Source organism: Apteryx rowi, unplaced genomic scaffold (assembly GCF_003343035.1).
Source record: "Apteryx rowi isolate R43461 unplaced genomic scaffold, aptRow1 scaffold_27, whole genome shotgun sequence".
Taxonomy (NCBI): domain Eukaryota; kingdom Metazoa; phylum Chordata; class Aves; order Apterygiformes; family Apterygidae; genus Apteryx; species Apteryx rowi.
Genome location: NW_020449085.1, coordinates 499,936 through 520,101, shown reverse-complemented (window position 1 = coordinate 520,101; position 20,166 = coordinate 499,936). Strand labels below are relative to the sequence as shown.

The 20,166-nt window shown below is 58.3% G+C and overlaps 1 protein-coding gene across 2 annotated transcripts in view; it reads left to right on the top strand.

The window, feature by feature from the left end:
• ZNF609 (zinc finger protein 609) overlaps positions 1–20,160 on the top strand; it is a 73,724-nt gene extending 53,564 nt beyond the window's left edge. For both annotated transcript variants that reach the window (XM_026068330.1, XM_026068332.1), the window contains 7 exons: positions 13,144–13,231; positions 13,822–16,171; positions 16,473–16,839; positions 17,226–17,401; positions 18,110–18,326; positions 18,674–18,752; positions 19,160–20,160. In XM_026068330.1, coding sequence (XP_025924115.1) covers positions 13,144–13,231; positions 13,822–16,171; positions 16,473–16,839; positions 17,226–17,401; positions 18,110–18,326; positions 18,674–18,747 — 3,272 coding nt within the window. In that variant the 3' untranslated portion in view covers positions 18,748–18,752; positions 19,160–20,160. The remainder of the gene's footprint in view (positions 1–13,143; positions 13,232–13,821; positions 16,172–16,472; positions 16,840–17,225; positions 17,402–18,109; positions 18,327–18,673; positions 18,753–19,159) is intronic.
• Positions 20,161–20,166: the final 6 nt, after the last annotated feature.

Here is a 20,166-nt window from a genome sequence, read left to right as displayed (position 1 = left end):
TCACTGCGCCATTACCTGAGCAGGGCTCATGGATCCGAATGTTTGCAGACCGCTTGTGCACGGGTCCGGCCTGCTCCAACCAGATTAATAATAGCAGGTGCAGGGAATGGAAGGGCTTAATTGCAACCGATTTTTTTTTTGCTAAGCAGTTTGTTCAGAAAGCTTTTTTTGTTCCTCTTGCTGGCTGTGAGCAGTACTTGGCTCATGTCAGGCATGTCAACATCAGAGATGGAGAGGAGGTTGCTAGCCTGCAGCAGCCACTTTCTCCCCAGGGGTGACAGCCCCGTCCCCCCCCCGGAGCAGTTGGCATGTGGAGGTGCAGAATTGTGTTTGCTTCCCGACTCCCTGAACGTGCTGCTGTGAGCACTTCTCATTTGGCACTTCTAGGTCTTTGCACGCTTCCCCTACTGGGTCTGTAAAGTAACAGCGTAGCAAGGAGAGACCACTGACACCAAGCAGCATCGTGAACAGTTCCCACTGGCTCTGCGAGGAGAAGTGTAGCTCTTCTCTGGTGTGTGATGTGTCCTTGAAAATTGGATTTGTGTAGGATGTGCCCCCTAGACTCCCGTGATAATTGCTCTGACGTGGACCCTTTTTTGCAAACTGCTCTTCTCCGGTAGCTCCTGACTGTGTGTTAATGGCATGTGCCACTTTTGCAAGCTGAAACGATAAGCAGTGCTCAGTGCACAGCAGCAGAAGTGTATTTGGGCTCATCCAGTTGCATAACTTCCTCCTTCCCTTCATGTGGCTTTGTCTCACAGCTGACCCACTGAGTTATCTTTGTTTGCTGAAGATGTGAACTCTTGGTTGGAAGGGTGTTTATTTTGTTTTTTTGGGGGTTTTTTTTGGAGTGTGTGTTTTTAATAGGCGCACTCGCCCTGCAGGATCCTGTGGTTTGTAGGGGATGAGGTATGCCTGCCTCAAACACCTCTGGGAAGGGGGTTGTACAGCAGAAGGCAATGTGGATGGTTGACCAGAGCTCCCTTTTTGTAGAAAAGGGCTTTTGGATTGTCCGTGTGGCTGTGAAGTTGGGCAGAAAGGCCCCCTAAAGCCTGGCAATGCTGCTGTGGCTTTAGAAAGACAGGCCAGAGTTGACCCTTCTGATATGGTGGAGCGAAGCTCCAAGGAACTGGGATCTCCAGGCCTGATGTCTGTGCTAGCTCAGCCAACCTGCCTTGCTGCCATGGCTAGCTTCTTCCTCTGCCCTTCTCTAGATGTCTTGCTGCTGGCAGTCATGTAAAAGCTATGAGGGTATGATCTCCAGCAAAGGCAACTTTGGGGCTCCAATCCCCAAACATCTGCCACTTGCTGCCCACAGCATCTGCTGCGGACTTTCAGTTCACCTGCATTGCTGTGCCTTTAGGCTTGGGTCAGGGTAGGGTCTGGGGTGCGTTTTTCTTACCCGCTGGACGTCAGTGGTGGGACTGTGCAGGAAGCTAGCTTGGCTGTGGCAAATGGCCTGTCGTATCAGCTCTCCCACCACCGTGATGGTAATGCCTCCGTGCGCGGCTGCACCTTCTCCATGCCCGTCTTGTGCAGGAAATGTGTTTTGTTAAATGCCTTTCACGGGAGCAGCTGTCTTGGCAGTTTCCCTAATTCTGTTAGGTGTGATTCCGATCTGCAGGAACTATTAACCGATCTAATTATACCGGAAAGCATCACTCCACTTGCTGCCTCGTTAGCTCCTGGGTCTCCTTCTTCCCCCTCGCTGGAATTGGTGTCACCCGGCATGAAGTGCATCACCGGGCATGACGGCACCTCCTTGCCTCCACTCACTTGGATGTTGGAGTGGCGGCTGGACCGGGTCCTGACACCACCCATGCCGTGAAACCAGCTCGGACCGCAGCGGTGGTGTTTGCAGCCAAAACAAGCCGTTGCCTGACATACAAACCTTCATAGCAACGAGGATCACAGCATGGCAACAGCAGCTACACAAAGGAAACAGGAGAAAACGTAGCCTTCCAAATCCCTTTCTTGATGTCTCTGTCGGGGTGGAAGGCTGGGGCAGGTTGCCTGCGGCCAACTTGCACGAGCTTTGCGCTCTCCAGGGGCTTGGACTGCACTTCTGCAGGCAACTCCAAGCGGTATTTGGGGGCTCAGTGCCCACCTTTGGGGCTTTGGGCACCGCTTGGGCCAACATCAATGCACGTGTTCGCATGGAGTGGTGTTAGGCTGGACGGCACGGTCCCGAGCAAACGGGAAGGAGCTGTAGGACAGTCTTCACTGTGACGACTACCGGCCAGGTTGCCTGTTGCAGCTCTACAGCCTGAGCAGGTCGCACAGCTCTCCTCCCCATGTCCACCACCATCTTCGCCTTCCTGGCTGCGTTGGGCATCTCTCGTGCTGCCACTCTGGGTGCCTATGGCTGCCGCCTGCTTGTGGCACTGCCTTCCACCCGTCTGCCTGCCCGGCCAGCAGGACCAGGCTCAACTTACCCTTTTCCTACATGTGTTTCTGCCCTGCTCTTGCGCATGCTGTGCCAAGCCTTCCCCAGGCTTGTGGCAGTGCCATTGCTCTCCGAGCCCTCCTGTTTTTGCAGAACCTACAAAATCCCAGAAGTCTGGGAGATGTGTTGTTTGAGTCGAGGGAAGGGCAGGAGACGCATGTTAGCTTGGGAGATGATAGGAAAGGGCTGGGCTGGCGTGTGAGGGCAGATCGGAAGATCTTACCTTAACCACAAGGAAGCCCTGCCCCAAATGGATGGCTTTGCACTCTTAATGTGCTGCCTCGCTGTCATCTGTCCCCTTAAATGGTGACTCTTGTTGCTGGGAATATCTCTACCTCTCAGGATGCCTAGTAATACTGAGGATGCTTTGATGGTGGTGATGGGCCAAGATTGCATCACCCTGAGGTGAGATACAGCACTGCTGATATCTGGGTCTTGGGGCTTCAGAGGGGGATACGCAGTCCCCTATAAACAAAATCCAGCATTTGTAGACCTGTGAACTCAAACCCAGAAGCAGGAGGTGAATTCTTGAGGCTTTTACAGCAAGGGAGAAGAGCGCAGGAATAGGAATATCTTGCTTTGATAGCATTTCAAAAAGTAACGAGCGATTGTAAATCCCCTCCAAGATCGCTGAGCCATTCAGCAGAGCCTGAAAGGACTCGCCACAGTCCTTTGAACCCTCCTGCGGCCGTCGCCGACGTGGCTGTGACTGCTGGGATCTTCAGATGAGTGACACGGCAGCTTGCTTTGGGCTGCCAGGGCTGGAGCACGGTCCGGTGCTGTTCGGCGGCTCTCTTCCCCGGGGCGGTGAGGGCTGCCAGCGTTTCGCGCCGTTGAGTTGCAAGCTCCTCCTGTTTCCCCGATAGATGGGGAGGCGTCAGCCCTCGGAGCGAGGTGGCTGCTTGCATGTCGTCTTAGAGAAGCAGAGCTTTATTATGCATAATTTCCCGGTACTCCCACAGTGCGACCGCTTCATATCTAATATTTGCTGGCAGAATGCTTGACAGTACTGGGAGGCAGGGAACTCAAGTAGAGCTAATGCACTGCTTATCACTCTCAAAGCACTGTTTATTTCGGCATCTGTCAGCTTTGTATGAAGGCTGTTTTATCAACAGGTGAGCAATATTCTGCTCCAGACAGGACTATTGCTCGTGTCGAACTCCCAGAGGCACGTGTGTAGCTGCCCTGGGTAATACCAGCTGGGGCTCCTGTTTTAACCGCCAAGCCCTGGGTTAAAGGACTTGTTTACAAGGGGGCCTCTCGAGCTCCAATCTGCTGCGCCGCGCTTTTATGGGAGTTAAATTGGTTTCGATGCCTCTACCTCCCTTCTCCGGGAGAGCGAGGATGGATGTCCAGGCTGCTCGCAAATGGCCCTACGGCGTGTGGCCTGATGCAGCTATTGGGAGCCTGCCGGACCCCGGCGCTGCAGCCGTGCTCTGCCCAGCTTGCCAAGCTCGGAGGAGCGCTGTCGTGTGCCAGCCGACTGGGTCTGCGGTGCCAGGGCATCTGTCACGTCCCTCCCAAGGCGATAAACCTCCCTCCTCGGCATGGAGCCGGCCAGCCTTACTGCTGGCAGGTGAAATCATCCCGGCACTCGGTAGTGCTCCATCCTGGTGTATCTCCCTGGATAGGGTGAGGGGCAGCCGGGGAGAAAGCTGCTGCTCGAATCCCATGCTGGTGCTGGCTGGTGCAGCCGTTCACCGCTGCTCTAGCTGGCCCTTGCAATCATCTGGGCATGTTTCCCTGAGGATCAGGGCAGCAGATGGGAAAACACAGTGCAGTTGCTACCCAGCACAAGTGGACACCCAAACACTTGGGCTGCTAGACAGGGGACCGAGCAGTGGTTTTGTTGTGGAAGGGAAAGCCATTTTCCCTGTTATTTGTTGGGCTGTGGCAGATCAGTCCCTTTCCAGGAAGGTGTCAGGACCTCCCTGCTATGGCTCACCAGTCCTTTCCCTCAGACGCCGAGATCTCTGCTGACCAAACTGAAAGACGTGATGGCAGGTAGAAAGGAGGTAGGTGAGTTGGCTGGCACCCATAATGATGTCCATCTCTTGGGTCTGGGGCTGGCAGGGCCTGTTCACATGCTTAAACTCTTCATCAGGCTTCCGACTGGGAAATCTCCTCTGGCAGCCCTCACTGGGAGGGGTTGGGGGTGGGTTTTTTTTGTTTGTTTTTTTTTGTTTTTTTGTTTTCCTCTGCAGTGTGGATCCTCCGGCAATTTTGCACAATCTCCTTCCTCGCTGGGGTGGTGATGCAGGGTGCTGGCAGGGCCTGTGATCTCTCTGCTCTCCTGCTGTCACGTCGTGGCTGTCATTTGCGGTTTGTTACTGAAGGTTGACGCTTGTTACAGGCTTTGGGTAGGAGCGTGACAGCGGGAGCTGTGCATGTTCAGCGGGTCCTTGGGAACTAACTGTCCATCACATGGCATTGGTGACAAGTGACTGGTGTACTTACAAGGGCATGTCCTACGGTCACTTTAGTCACCCACAGGACACCCTTGCTGGCTGTTTTCCCTTGGGTAGGAGCTGGTATGGCCCCAGCCCAAGATACCTCTGCTGTTTTCCCTGCCCTGGCACGAGACCCCTTTTTCCACATCACCTTCTTGTCCCTTTGACAGCTGTGCCTTAGATGGCTGGTGACAACGATTTAGCTCCAATAACCCCCCTTTGCTCTTGCCTGGATGCCTCTGAGATCCAAGCATTGATCTTTGTGTGCATTTAGTGGGAAGATCATATCTTCGTCTGACCCCACCTGGGAGACTCTGCAGGAGGCCGGAGAGTATTCTGGGAAGTACCGCCATGGACTGCCTGTTTCTTGCACGCTTCCTTGGGTGCCCACTGCTGGGGATGGGATGTGGGCAAGATGGCCCTTGGGCTGGCCATCTCCCTGCTCGGAGGAGTCCTCTGCTCTCCTGGCAGTAACAGTAGAGCTGTTGTATGATGGCCGTGGGTGCCGCACTCGGAAGTCTGGGTGCTGCAGGTTATGCCAGGCTCCTTACACACAAGTGCAGCTTATGGCAAAGCGGGAGCATCCCAGAGGTGCGTGCTTTACCACTTGCGCTTTGCACGTCATCAAGCACAGAGCTTTCCCTGGGAAATCCTGGGCAGAAGTGTCACCATCCCGGTGGGGTGGAAGAAATAGCATCAAGGCTTGTTGCTCTTGACCTTCTGATGCTGCCTGGATGTGCTAGCTCTGCCTGGGCATTGCCCCCATCCTTGGGACTGCCCTGTCCTGCTGCACTCACCAAGCAGGCAGCGGGAGAGCTCAGTCCACTTTATAGCATGGGACTCCGTCTCAGGGAGGTTGGGAGCAGCTAAGGGTTGTGCCAGAGCATGGATTCCCCCCAAATCACTGTGTCCATGAGCTCTCTCTTGACACAAGTGCTCCTTTTTTCCCCTGTCCTTCCGGCTGAGGCTGGAGCATCTTTAAGCAAGGGAGGAAGAGCTGAGAGGCCATAGGTTGGGCCCCTGCTGGGTGGGGGTTAATGCAGGAGGCAGCAATGGAGGTGAGGACCCCTCCTTGGGATGCAGTTAAGCTGAGAGAAGGACTAGCAGCTGGAGAAATTAATGGAGGAAGGGTATTAAACACGCTAGACTCACCATGGTGCAGGAGGCTTGGAAGAGCCCTGGAGCAGGATTGCTGTGTGTTCAATCCCTTCTCCTGGCCGCTGTTGCAGATGGGATACTGGGCTAGACGGACCCTGGATCTGAGCTGGTTCATGGACCTGTGGGCAAATCGCAGCTCCTCATGGTAGGAAATGCCACTGGCTGTTGTCCCGTCACCTTTCAGAGGCTCCCTGCACCCAAAAATCAGCAGAAAGTTAGCAGAGCTCTCCTTGCCAACAGCTCCACTGCTGTTAGACAGCCTCGGCAGCAGTGGAGATGGCTTGGGCAGCTGCCAGCCTGCTGGGGCATGGCAACCTGCGGAGGAGGAGGAGGAGGTAGAGCTGGCCCTGCTTGGTAGCTTTCTCTCATAGGGAGCAAACCGGTCTCTCCATCTGGGCTCTGAGCTCAGACTCCCATGCTCTGCTGCAGGGGGCTGGGGGTCTCCGCCTGCTCTCACCTTTTCTTCTGTACTGTCCTGGTTTTGGTGGTACAGCTTGTGAGCCTAAAGCAAGGCAGAGAAGCTTCAGCTGGAGTTGCTCCAGCATTGAAAAGCCCCTACATGACGACTTTTCCTTCGTCTTGAAGGGCCTGTGCTGGCAAGCCTTCCCCAGGCGGACAGCTACGGCTAGGGCTGGTGGAATAAGCTCTGCAGGCAGTAGGATGGCAGTGCCCATATGGCAGTGGCACCTTAAAGAGAGGAGATCCTAGTGCAGTCCTGGTATTTGCATGATTAAAAGGAGTTCAGGATTGTCTCAGTCCTTAGAGGAAAGGAGAAATGGCCATCCCTGTCCTCAGCTCTCCCTTTAGCTTTGCAGGACTGGGGGTGCTTTGGGTGCTGGAGCCTTTGCACAGGGGCTTGTCCCTCTCCGCTCGCACAGGCGGGCCACTGTGTCCTGGCCCAGGTGCTTGGGTGTTGAGCCTGGACTTTCTGTCGTGCCCAGCAGATGTCCTGTTGCACACAGGTCACCAACTTTCCCCTTTCCCTCTGCTTAAGGAACCTCAGTAAAGTCAGGGCTGGGTGACAGTGAGCCGTATAACATTCCACTCGCACACAGTGCTGAGCTCTCTGAGGGTGCTGGGATGCTTCCCCCTTTCTCAGCAGGATTTGGAGCTGCTCTTGGTTTGGCTGGGGGGCTGAACTCATCTGGCTCATCTTTGCAAAGCCCTAGACGACCACGAGGGCTGATCACAGATCACATGTGATTTGGGAGCGAGGCCTCCACCTCCAGTGCGGCTCTTGGCTTGGAGGGGTGCTCGTGAGGCAGGTTGTCCCCTGCAGCACAGCATGGACCGTGGCGCTTTGGCTCTCTTTCCCCCTCTCCTACCCAGAGCCGTCCTGTCCCTGAGCAACGTGAAGGCAGATGTGGTACTACCTCCAGCCCCCTGTGCTAAGCCTTAGCCCCTCCGTCTCGCGTGGGTTTAGCCAGCCGCCCCGGCGAGCCTCCCGACAAGGACTTGCTCTTCCGAGCTGCGAAATGAGGTCTGCGCTAAGTGAGAATCGGCCCCTCGGGGCTGATCCATCAATGTCACCTCGCTCCCGGAAAGCTGCAACCTCAGGCGGAGGGGACAGCCAGCACAAGGGACTCGGACGACCAGGAGATCGATGCAGCTCTCCAAAGATCATTGGAGGCAAATGGAGCAATTCTCCAGGCGGGCGTTGAGGTTGCTTAAGCTGTCAGCACTCGTATCCGAGAGCCAGCAGGGCTCAGTGCCTGAGCGCGGCTCTAATTAGTGAACTAAAGGCTGGGATGAAGGTGCTCGGCTGGCTGTGATGACCTCCTCCTGCCGTGTGTCCTCCAGGCATGTAAATAAAACCTCCCTCCTCTGCTGCCAGCCAGGCTGGGAGGAGGGTTTGCAGCTGCGTAGGCAAATATAGGACACAAATATGGGTCCCTGCATACCTCGGGAAAGGGCAGCGCTGCCAGCTTCCACCTGGCCGGTCTGGCAGCAGCCGCGAGCTGTCGCCTCTTTTTTTCCGTGCCGCGTTTGCCTTGCCATCTCCCTCTCCGTCTGCGTTTCTCCCTGGCTCCTGCCCCATCTCACCCTTTGTTCTCGGCTCCATCTCTTCCGCTCCTCTTCAGCGTGCGCAGGGCGAGGGATGAAGCAGTAGCTTGAGCAGCCTCAGCCAAGTTTGTTTTAACCTTCCCAACTCTGGCTGTGCCGTGGGGCTCTAGCTGTGCCTGCAATCAGCCTGAAGTGGTGGCATGGCTACGGGCCATTCGGTGCTCCTGCACTTCCCAGGAGCCAGTCCTGCCGTTGCAGCGCCCTGCTGCCCATGGCGTTAACGGCTCTGTTTATGGAGCAAACTGGCGGAGATGCTGAAAGCGGGGTCTGTCTGATGGAAATGCATAGTCTCATCTCATTTAGCGCTGGGCATTGCCTTTCCCCAGGAGTTTGGAAGGAGGATTTAGTGCAATGCTGTCCTTGGTAGCCCCACATCTCCTCAGGCTTTGCCTCTTTCTCTCTTTGACCCACCACCTTATCCTCTGCTAGGTCTGTGCCCACTCCAGACCTACCCTGGGACACTTCCTTTTCCTGGGTGTCCTACAGCTGCACCCGGCGAGTCCCAGATCTGCTGCTAAAGAGCACCCGTGCAGGGACCAAGCTTGGGCTGGGCCCTGGTGGGTCCCAGTCCACCAGCTGTGGGGCAGATGGGTGCCCAGGAGCTGCATGGAGCAGGACTTGCCTCTGCAGCCCCTCCTGCAAGAGGCCCTGAGTGCGCTGACCGTCTGGATTTAGGGTGGGAGAGGCTAAGGCAGCCTGTTTCCCAGCCCTGCAGAGGCAGGAGAGGTCGATGCTTCACAGCTAACTTGTTTGATGCTTCAGAGACAGTAGTTGAATTTAGGCACCCTTGCTGCCCGGGGAGAGGACAACCTGCTTTGGAGCAATGGCACATGGTGCACTTGAGCTTGGCTTTGCCAGCTGGGCTGGTTTGCAGCAGGAATGACGATGGGGCGAGCCAGTACTGGCAATCCTTCGCCTCCTCGCTGTGCGCTTGCCTTCCTCCATCCTACGCCTTCCTCCTGGGGTCTTCAACCACACTGCTGGGCAGCAGCTTTAGCAAGAGGGATCTGCCCCAGCAGGGAGGAGACCCCCAACCGGCACCGGGGATAAGTAATCCTGCCTTTCCCACTGACTCTTTACCTGAATGCCAGCAACTCATGGCCCTAGTCTTTGCCTCGGGTCTGCAAATCCAAATATGCTCTTCGCTCTCCTCGATCCCTGCAAAGAAGGGGTTATAAAAACGAGTACGCGGACACCATGCTCGCCTTGCTCGCTGCTGCAAGAGGAGACCCTGGCTTGCTGCTCGTCCTCCTTCGCGTCCTCCGCTGTGACCGTGCGCTAGCCCTTTGCTGCCTTCCTCTCCCATCCCCCTTTCGGCTCGCTCCTCTCTCCATTTGCCCTTTTACAGACTTAGCTCGTGTTGCTGCCTGCGTCTCCCCAGAGACAGGTGGTGGCGCGCTCCCAAATCGATGCCACGTTCCTAGACAGCGACCCGGTGGTGGCAGCCCACCTTTGGTGCGGCATTTAATTTTCCTGCGGGGCGTAACTCGGCCCCGCTGCAGTGACATTAGCACTTAGCAGCCAGGACCTCTGCCTGCGCAAGTGCTGAGTGGTTTTCAGGCAGGCTTGGATGGTATCGATTGCTTGAGAGCTTCGGAGGTGTCGGATTCCCGTGAAACCAGGTGCGTCTGGAGTTATTCGAGCAGCTTGCCTCCTTCCCGGGGGGGCGCGTGAGATTCGCCACGCGGTTGCAGCCTCTTTGTGCGTTTGAGCACCTCCAGCCTTCCTAGGTGGGGACGAATTGGCAGGAAAGCGCCGGTGTCCTGTGCCACGATGGGGATGGCCAGGCGGCCGCGGGGCCATCTCCTGTCTGCGGGGCAGCGAAGGCTGCGGATGGGTCCCTCGTGGTGCCCCACTCCCCATCGGGCTGCTCCGGGTTTGGGGTCTTCCTCCACCCCTGCAGCAGCTCCGTGCTCCCCTGGGGTCCTCGGGGCCTCTTCAGCTCTGACTTTTTCCAAATGCAAAGCCTGAATTTTGAACCCCGGAACGGGCCGGAGCCACTTTCCTCCAGGCCCGGGTGCATTTCGTGCCTCCTCTCCCCAGAGGCCCCTTCTCTGCCACGCGGCAGCGTGGCCCTGGGGACGCCAAGGCAGCACCCGCCGCACTTTGCCGAACCTCGGCGCTTTGGGCTCTCCGCTGCGTCCCTCTAACTAAAGCAGAGCCTGCGGACAACGCTGGCGCCGTGTCACCTGCTGCCACCGAGCGAGTGGAGGGCGCTGCCTGCTCGCTGCCTGCCTCGGGCTGCCCTCGCCCTGCCGGCTCCTTTGCCGGCTCACCCCTCCTGCGGCGGGGGCAGCGAGTTCAAAAGCTGCTTAGGCTCCATCCCCGGGGTTTAAGTTGTCCTGGGTTATTGTTGGGGGATTAGGAGGGGATTTTGCACGATCGGGTGCAGCGGGTTCAATATAGGCAGGTGCAGGGTTTGCGCTCGGCCCTGCGGTGGAGTGGGGTGGGGGGGAAAGGACGGCCTCTGGCCCGGGCCGCTGCGGGGCTGGGTGGTGGGACGCTGCCGTCGGCTTCCCTGCGCGAGTGTGTTTTAAGGGAGGAGGGCTGGGAGGGCTCCTGACGGCTAAAAAAGCGGTGTTAGGAGGCACCGGGACAGCCGGGGCGTTGCATACCGCCCTCGGCGCGTCCTCCTGCCACTGCCCGGCATCAGCAGCTCCCTTCGCTCGCCTTGTGTCTCCCCCCAGTGTGGGGCCGCGGGCTCAAAGCGGTGGGTTTCGCTGCTCTTTTCCAGCCCGCTTCGCTCGCCGAGTCGCGTCCTTCCCCCCTTTCCCGATCTCTCGCTGCCTCTCCCGGCGGTCCAGGACGAGGCTACCAGCTTCAAGGAGCACAACGGGCCACGCGGGGGCTGCGATCCTTAGCCGGGGCGCGCGGGCCGTGCTGGGGTGCTGCAGCGCTGCGGCGGCTGCTGGGCTGTAACCCTTCCTACGGCCCTAATCCTGAGCGCGTTCGCTGCCTCCGCGTTAACACAGGGCTTTGGGGAGCTCTCCTCTGAAGGCAGGACAAACCTCCCCCATCCTGCTCGCAACGGGGGTAGGGCTGGGGCAGCAAAGCCAAAATGCCAGTTGCAGGTCTCAGGCATGTGCTCCGACCGTATATTCCCATGATCTGCCCCTGTTGGAGCGGCCAGTGTTTTACAGGAGGGGAAGGAGAGAAAAGGTTTGAAGCAGAAACGATTTTCCCCGTTGCGCTTTCTTGGTGGAGCCTTTTCTGTTCCATTCCTCTTTTAACATGAAACCTGCATTTTGGACCTCGGCTCCGTGAGCGTCTCTTGATTTCATATATTATCTCCGCGAAGCCTGCAGCTGGCTGCTGGCACGTTACAACCGGGGATGCAGACCAAGATTTACAAATGTGCTTCAGGCACAGCTGTTCTGAGCTCCCTCGGCTCCATCCATCTTCTGGATCTGCGCGGCTGTATATCTAGCTGCACTCATCTGCCCTTGTAAATGAGATTTCTATCTTCCAAGTTTTACCTTGTTCAGATAAATGCACTCGGTGCAATGGACTCTGCTCCTGGTCGAATTAGTTATGCAGTAATCAGAGCAGTCCATCGCTGGGAGGAAATATCCACTTGAGTTCACTCGGCTAATGGCCTGAGATTATTTAGTGTAATTGCTTTCTTATGGAAGCACTTGCAGCCTGCTGGCCACGAGAGACCTTGGGAAGGTGCTAGCACTGGGCGGGCTCGCCAAGCGGGAGCAAGCCGGGTCTGCCCCTGCCCTCGCGCGGGGGCCGGAGGAAAGCCGAGAGATGCCGTGCAAGAGTCGACTGGCCCCCGGAGAAAGATCGCCCGGGTTTGTGTCCTCGGCAGGGCCGTCCTTCGGCTTTCTGCTCTCTCTCCGCTTCCTAAAGTTGTGTGCAAAAGCTGACATTGATGGTCCCCCGGCAGCTTTCTAAGATTGTCATTGCCCAGGGCTTGCCCTGTGCCAGAGCCTGGCCTTGCACAGGACAAGGAGGAGATGTGTCCCCTGCTGCCGGTTCCTCCAGGAGGAGCGAGGTGGCAACACAGGAGATGGTGCCTCGTAATGGGTCTCGGTGGGTGTTCTGCAAATGCAGGACCAAAATGAGCAGCAGACAAGGGTTTTCCCAAAGGTTGGGCTCTCCTGCGAGGATACTCTGGACCCCTGTGCTGGGCTTGAGGTGGTCCATGGAGGCAAGCAGTGGTTGGGCTGTGCGGGGATGCTGGGCAGAGCTTGCCATCTAGTGGGCAAAAACATCTCCTCCGTCAGCCTCCAAGAGGGCAGTGGGGTTCTCAGCCCTGCCATGGGGTCTGCAGCCTTGCCATGGGGTCCACAGCCTTGCCATGGGGTCCGCAGCCATGCCGTGGGATTTGCAGCTCTCTCGTGGATCTCGCAGCCTTGCTGTGGGGTTCACAGCCCTCGCCTCCTGCAGATGGCCTCCCCTTTTGCAGAGTGCACATATAACCAGCGTGGATTTTTGGGCCCCCCAAATTATGCAACACATGGGTTTTAGCATCTCCATGAAATTGCAGAAAAACAAAATACCAAGCAGCTCAAGGAGTAGAGGTTAAGCAGGCGCTGGGCACAGCCGTGCCGAGAGAGGGGATGAGCAGGGTGGTTTCCCATTCTCAGTGCTGCTCCAGCTGGAGCCTGGTCTCAGATATCTGCTGAGATATGGTGAGAGCCAGCCATGCCACCTGGCCCCTCAGGGCTTCTGGAGACCTAGGACAAGGTCCTCCATCAGGCGTGCGGATGCCTGAACGTGTCCGTTGCAGGAGAGAAATTGTTTAAGGCAGCGAGTGGTATCCGTTATCTCCATGTTTACACTAAACAAATCACTCCCTGTATTGGGGAGAGACTTGCCCAAGACCCGGCTCCCTTGCCTGCATCTCTCTGGCCCTAGAGCTGAGCCCATCTCTGTGTGTGCTGTTGTCCCTCCTGTCCGTCTCAAAGGGGGAGAGCCCCTTTCCCCATAGCCCGATGCCCAGGGAAGTGCAAGACACCCGTGGAGTTGTGGAGAGGCCTGCCTGGCCGTATATCACCCTATCTCCTTGCCTTGCAGGTATGCTGGTAGTCAACGTGACCTGGAGGAACAAGACGTACGTGGGGACGCTGCTCGACTGTACGCAGCATGACTGGGCACCTCCCCGGTAAGTGCGTGGAGGGGCCTGGCAGGACCTCGCGCTCCCTCAGGTGATGAGCACCCTGCTCGGGCGGGTTGCGCCCGCATCATTCCCCGCTTTGCCCAGGTGCAGAGGGGAAACCCAGCTGCGTTCGGGCCTCGTGTCACCCAGCACGCTCTACCCATTGCCCTTGGAGCTGCCGTGGCAGGCAGCATCTCCTCCGGCCAGCTCGTGCTTGTCCGCGGCGCCCTGCCAAGTTGCCAAAGTGGAGCTTGAGCTGTGCCATCGCCATGTTCCTGGCCTGGGGCTGCTGCTGCGTGCCTGCTGCAAACCCAACATCTCCCTGCCCGTTCTGCCAGCACCCATGGCTTTTTACCTCTCTGGAGACAGAAGCCAGCTGGGCATTTGCTGTCTGAGTTCTCTGATTCCTCTTAACCCCTTCTGTGGTAGTCCTGGGGTTGACAGGGGCCAGCTCGCAGGATTGGCAGCGCTTAGCCCCGCTCACAGCTCTCTGCAGAGCTCAGACCGTCTGGGGGAGGAAGGGGCCCCCTCCGCGCAACGGGGACGGTGTAGCCTGGCCCAGCTGTCGCTTGATATAAGCTCCTTGTTCTCCGCAGGTTCTGTGACTCTCCCACCAGTGACCTCGAGATGCGCAACGGCCGGGGCAGGGGCAAGCGCATGCGCCCCAACAGCAACACGCCTGTGAACGAGACCGCCACGGCTTCGGACAGCAAAGGGACCAGCAACAGCAGCAAGACTCGGGCGGGAGCCAACAGCAAAGGGCGCCGGGGAAGCCAGAACTCCTCGGACCACCGCACACCGCCCAGTGGCACCACTGAGGATGTAAAAGCCAGCCCTTCCTCCGTGACCAAGCGGAAAAGCAAGCCCCTCTCGGACATGGAGCTGAACTCCAGCTCGGAGGACTCGAAGGGCAGCAAACGCATCCGCACTAATTCGATGGGCTCGGCAGCAGTGCCCCCAGCTGCGGTCAAGGTGGAGCCGGCTGTCCTGGACCGAAATTGCCCCTCTCCCATCCTCATTGACTGTCCCCACCCAAACTGTAACAAGAAGTACAAGCACATCAACGGGCTCAAGTACCACCAGGCCCACGCACACACGGATGACGACAGCAAGCTGGAGGCGGATGTGGACAGTGAGTACGGCGAGGAGCCCTCCCTGCACTCGGACATTGGGAGCTGCAACGGTGCTGCCGTCTCTCAGAAGGGCTCGCTCTCACCAGCTCGCTCGGCCACCCCAAAGGTCCGCTTGATGGAGCCCCACAGTCCCTCCCCATCTAGTAAGTTCAGCACCAAGGTCCCCTGCAAGAAGAAGCTGGGTGGGGAAGGAGACACCGATCCCGGTGCCCTGTCCAATGACGGCTCTGAGGATGGTCCCTCAGTGGCTGATGAAACGAGTAATGACGGCTTTGACTCACTGGAGAAGAGGTGCGTTGATAAGGACAAGTCCAAGAAGGCGTCTGCTGCTAAGCTGGAGAAGATCCCTTCCAAAAGCTTGAAGTCTGCCAGACCCATTGCCCCAGCCATCCCCCCGCAGCCAATTTACACCTTCCAGACAGCCACCTTCACTGCAGCCAGTCCCGGTTCCTCCACAGGCCTCACCACCACTGTGGTCCAGACCATGCCCAACAGCCCTCAGCTCAAGCCCATCCAGCCAAAGCCTACAGTGATGGGAGAGCCCTTCACAGTCAACCCTGCCCTGACCCCTTCCAAGGAGAAAAAGAAAAAGGACAAGAAGAAGAAGGAGCCCAAGGAAGTAGAAAACCCTCTGACTCCTGGGAAAGCCTGCAGAGCAGAAGAAGGCAAGAGCCCTTTCCGGGGGGAATCCAGTGATCTTGGGACAAAAGGCGAGGGACTGTTGAATGGCTCATCTGACCCGCACCAGAGCCGGCTTGCCAGCATCAAGGCTGAGGCAGATAAAATCTACAGCTTCACAGACAACGCTCCGAGCCCCTCCATCGGTGGTGCCAGCAGGCTGGAAAATGCCAACCCAGCCCAGCCCATGACCCCGCTGCACGTCGTGACCCAGAATGGAGCAGAAGCGAGCTCGGTGAAAACCAACAGCCCAGCCTACTCGGACATCTCCGATGCAGGTGAGGACGGGGAGGGCAAGCTGGAAAGCATGAAGGCAAAGGATCCTGAGCAGCTGGTCAAGGAAGGTGCGAAGAAAGCTCTCTTCCCCCCACAACCCCAGAGCAAAGAGTCCCCTTACTACCAAGGCTTTGAAACCTACTATTCCCCTGGCTACCCCCAGGCAAGCCCAGGGCCCTTGAACCCCAGCAGCCAGGCTGCGGCCGAGACACAGGCCTTGAAGCTGAAGAAGGATGAGGAGCAGGAGAACCCAGAGGTGAAGGTGAAGAGCGAGGGCTGTGAAGAGAAGAAGGCAGAGCTTGGCAGCTCCAGCCAGCAGCCCTCAGTCATCCAGCAACGTCCCAACATGTACATGCAGTCCCTCTACTATAACCAATATGCCTACGTGCCCCCCTACGGCTACAACGAGCAGGGCTACCATGCTCACCTGCTGAGCACCAATCCTGCCTACCGCCAGCAGTACGAGGAGCAGCAGAAGCAGCGGCAGAGCCTGGAGCAGCAGCAGCGAGGGCTGGAGAAGAAAGCGGAGCTGGGCCTGAAGGAGAGGGAGGCGGCTCTCAAAGAGGAGTGGAAGCAAAAGCCACCCATGCCCCCGACGCTTACCAAGGCCCCGAGCCTCACGGACCTTGTCAAGTCAGGGCTGAGCAAGGCCAAGGAGCAAGGAGGTGCTGACATGGCTAAATCTGTGATCATCCCTAAGCTGGAGGACTCGTCGAAGCTGTCCGGCAGCCAGGTAGCCGAGGGACTCAAGGTGAAGCTGAGTGAGGCCAGTCACCTCGGGAAAGAGAGTGCCGAGACGAAGGCTGGCTCTGAGTGTGGCCGGCAAGCAGAGGTGGACCCTGTCCTCTGGTACAGACAGGTAATGCCTGCACGCTGCCCACCAGCTCGGGCGCTGGGCCCTCTCCTGTTGCGTCTTGTAGGAAACCCCTTGCTGAGGGGCTCATTCCTGCCAGGATGTGACCCCACGAGGCTGACAGTCGGGCTGGGAGGGATGGTGCTGGGATGCAGTGGAGATGATGGGCTGCTCCAGGAGAACAAGGAGAGTCTGGTGCCCTGGGGAAGGGGAGAGGGCTGCACTGGTTTCTTCTAAAAGTTCTGTGTTTTTAGGGCATGCAGGGTTGGGGGAGGCAGCTGCTCTGACAATTCACTGGTTCTTGCAGGAAGCAGAACCCCGGATGTGGACCTATGTTTACCCCGCAAAGTACTCAGACATCAAGACAGAGGATGAGCGGTGGAAAGAGGAGAGGGATAGGAAGTTGAAGGAAGAAAGAAGTCGAAGCAAAGAAGCTGTGTCCAAGGAGGACGGGAAGGAGAGCACCAGCTCCGAGTGCAAACTGACCCCCACCGAGGAGGCTCGCATGGTGGGGAAGGACCCCAGGCCCAGTGTCCATGTCCCCGTGTCTTCACCCCTCACGCAGCATCAGTCCTACATCCCCTACATGCACGGCTACTCCTACAGCCAGTCGTACGACCCCAACCACCCCAGCTACCGGGCCATGCCCACGGTCATGATGCAGAATTACCCAGGTAGGAGAGCCACGGTCTTCTCGGGGACTGCTCTCTGGCCTGGGGATGTCCCTTCCTAGGCTGTGCCTGTGTCCTGCCCATCCTCCTGGAGCAGGGAGGGTGGTGGTGGGCCAGAGCCAGGTCTTCGTGGCTTGGGGCTGGGCAGGGGAGCTGCTGCCATGGACTTTGTGCCGTTGTTGCCAGAGGGTCCCAAAGGCAGAGGGACTTTCATTACTGGGTTGTGGCTGCGACGGGTTGTCTGCTGGCTCACACGCCTGGCAGCACATGTCTTTGCCACCTCCACATGGTGTGGCAGAGCTGCGTGCTCCTGCCATGCAGCCCGAAGAAGCAGCGGGTGACAAATCTGCTTGCTCCTCATGCTCTGACTGCCATCTTTCCCCCTGCAGGATCATACCTTCCCTCCAGCTACTCCTTCTCCCCGTATGGGAGCAAGGCATCCGGGAGTGATGACAGCGACAAGTCCCGAGCCAGTCCCAGCGTGAGCTGTAAATCCAGCTCGGAGTCCAAGGCCCTGGACATCCTGCAGCAGCATGCCAGCCACTACAAGAGCAAATCGCCCACGGTGAGGGTCAGCCCAGCTCCATGCAGTGGCTTCAGGAAGGTCCTTGGGTCCTATGGCCAGCCCGGAGCAACTCTGCCTAGCTTGAGTTTTTGCCATTCCTGGGGCCCTAGAGAAATCCCACAGCACAACCCCTTTTGGAGTGACGAGCCAAACCTATGGGCAAGATTGGCCCAGAGAAGCCCTGAGACTCCTCCAGGCCCTGCAGTGACTAGGCAGCACTTGTCCTCATCCCTGGAGCTTGTCTGCTGGTGGATGGGAGGCCAGGACATAGGGGCTGGCTCCATCCCAGGGCAGCATAAGGTTGCAAGCTCCTTTTAGCCCGAGCTGGGAGAAGGAGCTCTGACGTGGCAGCAACAACTCCTGCTTTTGGACAGGAAGGAGCTGCCCTGAATGGGACCTGCTAAACAGGTTTGCATCCTTCTGTCTGCTTTTGGGCTGGTCACCAGCCATCCCGTCGTCTCTGTGCTGTGCCAGCAGTGTCACAGGGAGCCTTTAGACAACGGTCCCATGTGGCAGCCTCAAGGGCCTGCATGGATCAGCCAGCCGGTGGGCTCTGCTCGCTGGAGTGGCTGCTCTGAGGGCCCTGCGCCCCAGGGTGCCCATGCCAAACCACCCTGCTAGGTAGCTGGGATGGAGCCAGCTCCCGTCCCTGCAAGCTGCTTGAGGCCACCAGCTTTGCTCAGCGTGCGCCTCTTTTCTCCTCCCCAGATAAGTGAGAAGACGTCTCAGGAGAGGGACCGCAGCGGCTGCGGGGTGGTGGGGGGCAGCGGGAGCTGTAGCAGCGTTGGTGGAGCAGGAGGCGGGGAAAGGAGCGCAGACCGGCCCCGGACCTCGCCATCTCAACGCCTGCTCTCGACGCATCACCACCACCACCACCTCGGGTACTCGCTGCTGCCAGCGCAGTACAACCTGCCCTATGCAACAGGTAGGAGCCAAATCCTGCCCTGGGCTTGGACCTGGCTGCTGGGCATGGAGTGCACAGCTGGAGGAGCTCCTGGCACATGGCTGCTTCTGAAAGGGCCCCGAGCTGGGCTGGGCCAGGCCGCCAGGAGTCGGGAGGGTGTGCGCAGGGTTTTGTAGCCATCTTTGGGCAGCGTGAGCCCCTGCGCCAAGCACTGCTTTGGCCATATCCGGTGCCTTTCAGCTCCCCTCGGAGCTTAGGACAGACTTGATCGAGACATGCGGGTGCTCCTGGCCCAGTGAGGACAGTGGCCAGGCTCAGCTCAGTGCCCATCTCGTGCTGCCGGCTCCTGACACTGCTTCTCTCCGCAGGTCTCTCCTCCACAGCCATCGTTGCCAGCCAGCAGGGCTCCGCTCCCTCCCTATACCCACCTCCCAGGAGGTGAGAACGGTAAGGCTCTCCCGCGGTACCGGCATGGGTGGGCTTCCACCCTGCTTAGCTTGTGGGCAACCACGCATCTCCACTCCCCGTGGCCAGGAGGAGGGCACGGGCTCTCTTAGGGCAGAAGCGGTTGGGGTGGGCGCACGTGGCCCAACATGGGTTGGTGCGGGGCTGTCTCGAGGCGGAAGAGCAGCGCTGAGAGCAGAGGCTGTGCTCACCCCCTCTGCTCTCCCCTGCTTGGCCCTCCATGTCCCCAGGTCACCTCTGGAGCCCCCAGTGAGTGTGTCCCCAAGAGGCAGGTGCTGCCTTTCCTCTCCGGCCTCGGACCTGGGGTTTGCTGATTGCCCCAGTCGCAGCCCTGGGGCTCATGGGGGCTGCTGGGTGGCGGAGCTGACTTTGCCTTTGGTTCTCCACAGGACATGATGCGCTGGGATGCCTGGGCTGTACGAGACATGTGACTGGCTCACATGAGGACGCGCTGGAGACTCCTTTAGACATCAGTTGAATGGTGTTAATTGTTCTGCTTGACGTTCCTGCCGTAATCTGAGGCAGACTCTGTCTTCTCCCCCGTCGGACACACACTGAATCCCCCCCTCTACACCCTTCCCTTTGGTGAGTGGGCGAGCTGGTACCTACGGAAATATTTATTCTACTGGGCACCGGCATTCGGGATGGAAGTGAATTGCCTGCCTGGTGCATATGAAGAGGAAACGGAAGCACTGAGGTTTCTCGATGGATTTGAGGCCCCGCTGTGTCTCTGGGAGTCACTGCTTCATGATGGGTCTGAGCATCACGGGACTTGGGGCGTGCAGGCTGGGGCACTGCCTCCCACATCCCTCATGCCGTGTGCTCCTTGCTAGGGTTGAACCGCAAGTCAGAGCCGCAAGTGGAGGTGCAGTCTCAGGAAAGAGAGTTCTGGCTAGTCTTATTAGTGCTGTGAAGGCCACGCGGAGTCAAGGTGGGTGTTGGCGACGCTTGTGCGGATGGGGAATGCCAGCCCCGTGGGATGCGTCGATGGGCACAAACGTCCACACTCGTGCGGCACAAATACGTCAGCAGGTCAAGCAGTGTCTGCAAGTTTGAGTAGGCTCGTAGCCATCCAAAAATCCTCAGTCAGTCTCTCCTGCACCGGGTCTGAGAGGCCCGCTGCCACGGCTCTGCTGCAAACAGGCAGCTGGGCGTTGCGGCGCTATGTGCCTCTGTGTCCTGCTGCTCTCCTCCGTCTCCTGCTCTCTGCTTCTGTGCCCCGTGGTGAGGACCGGGTGCAGCTCAGCTTGCGCTGCTCCGCTCTGCTCTGACCATGGCTGCGTGGGAAGGAGCTGCCCGGGCTGCCAGCTCTGCTCCCGGTGCCCTGCATGGGGCAGGCAATATCATCGGCCTTGTTTTACCTGGAGCATCCCACAACATGCCAGGCAGCGGGTTG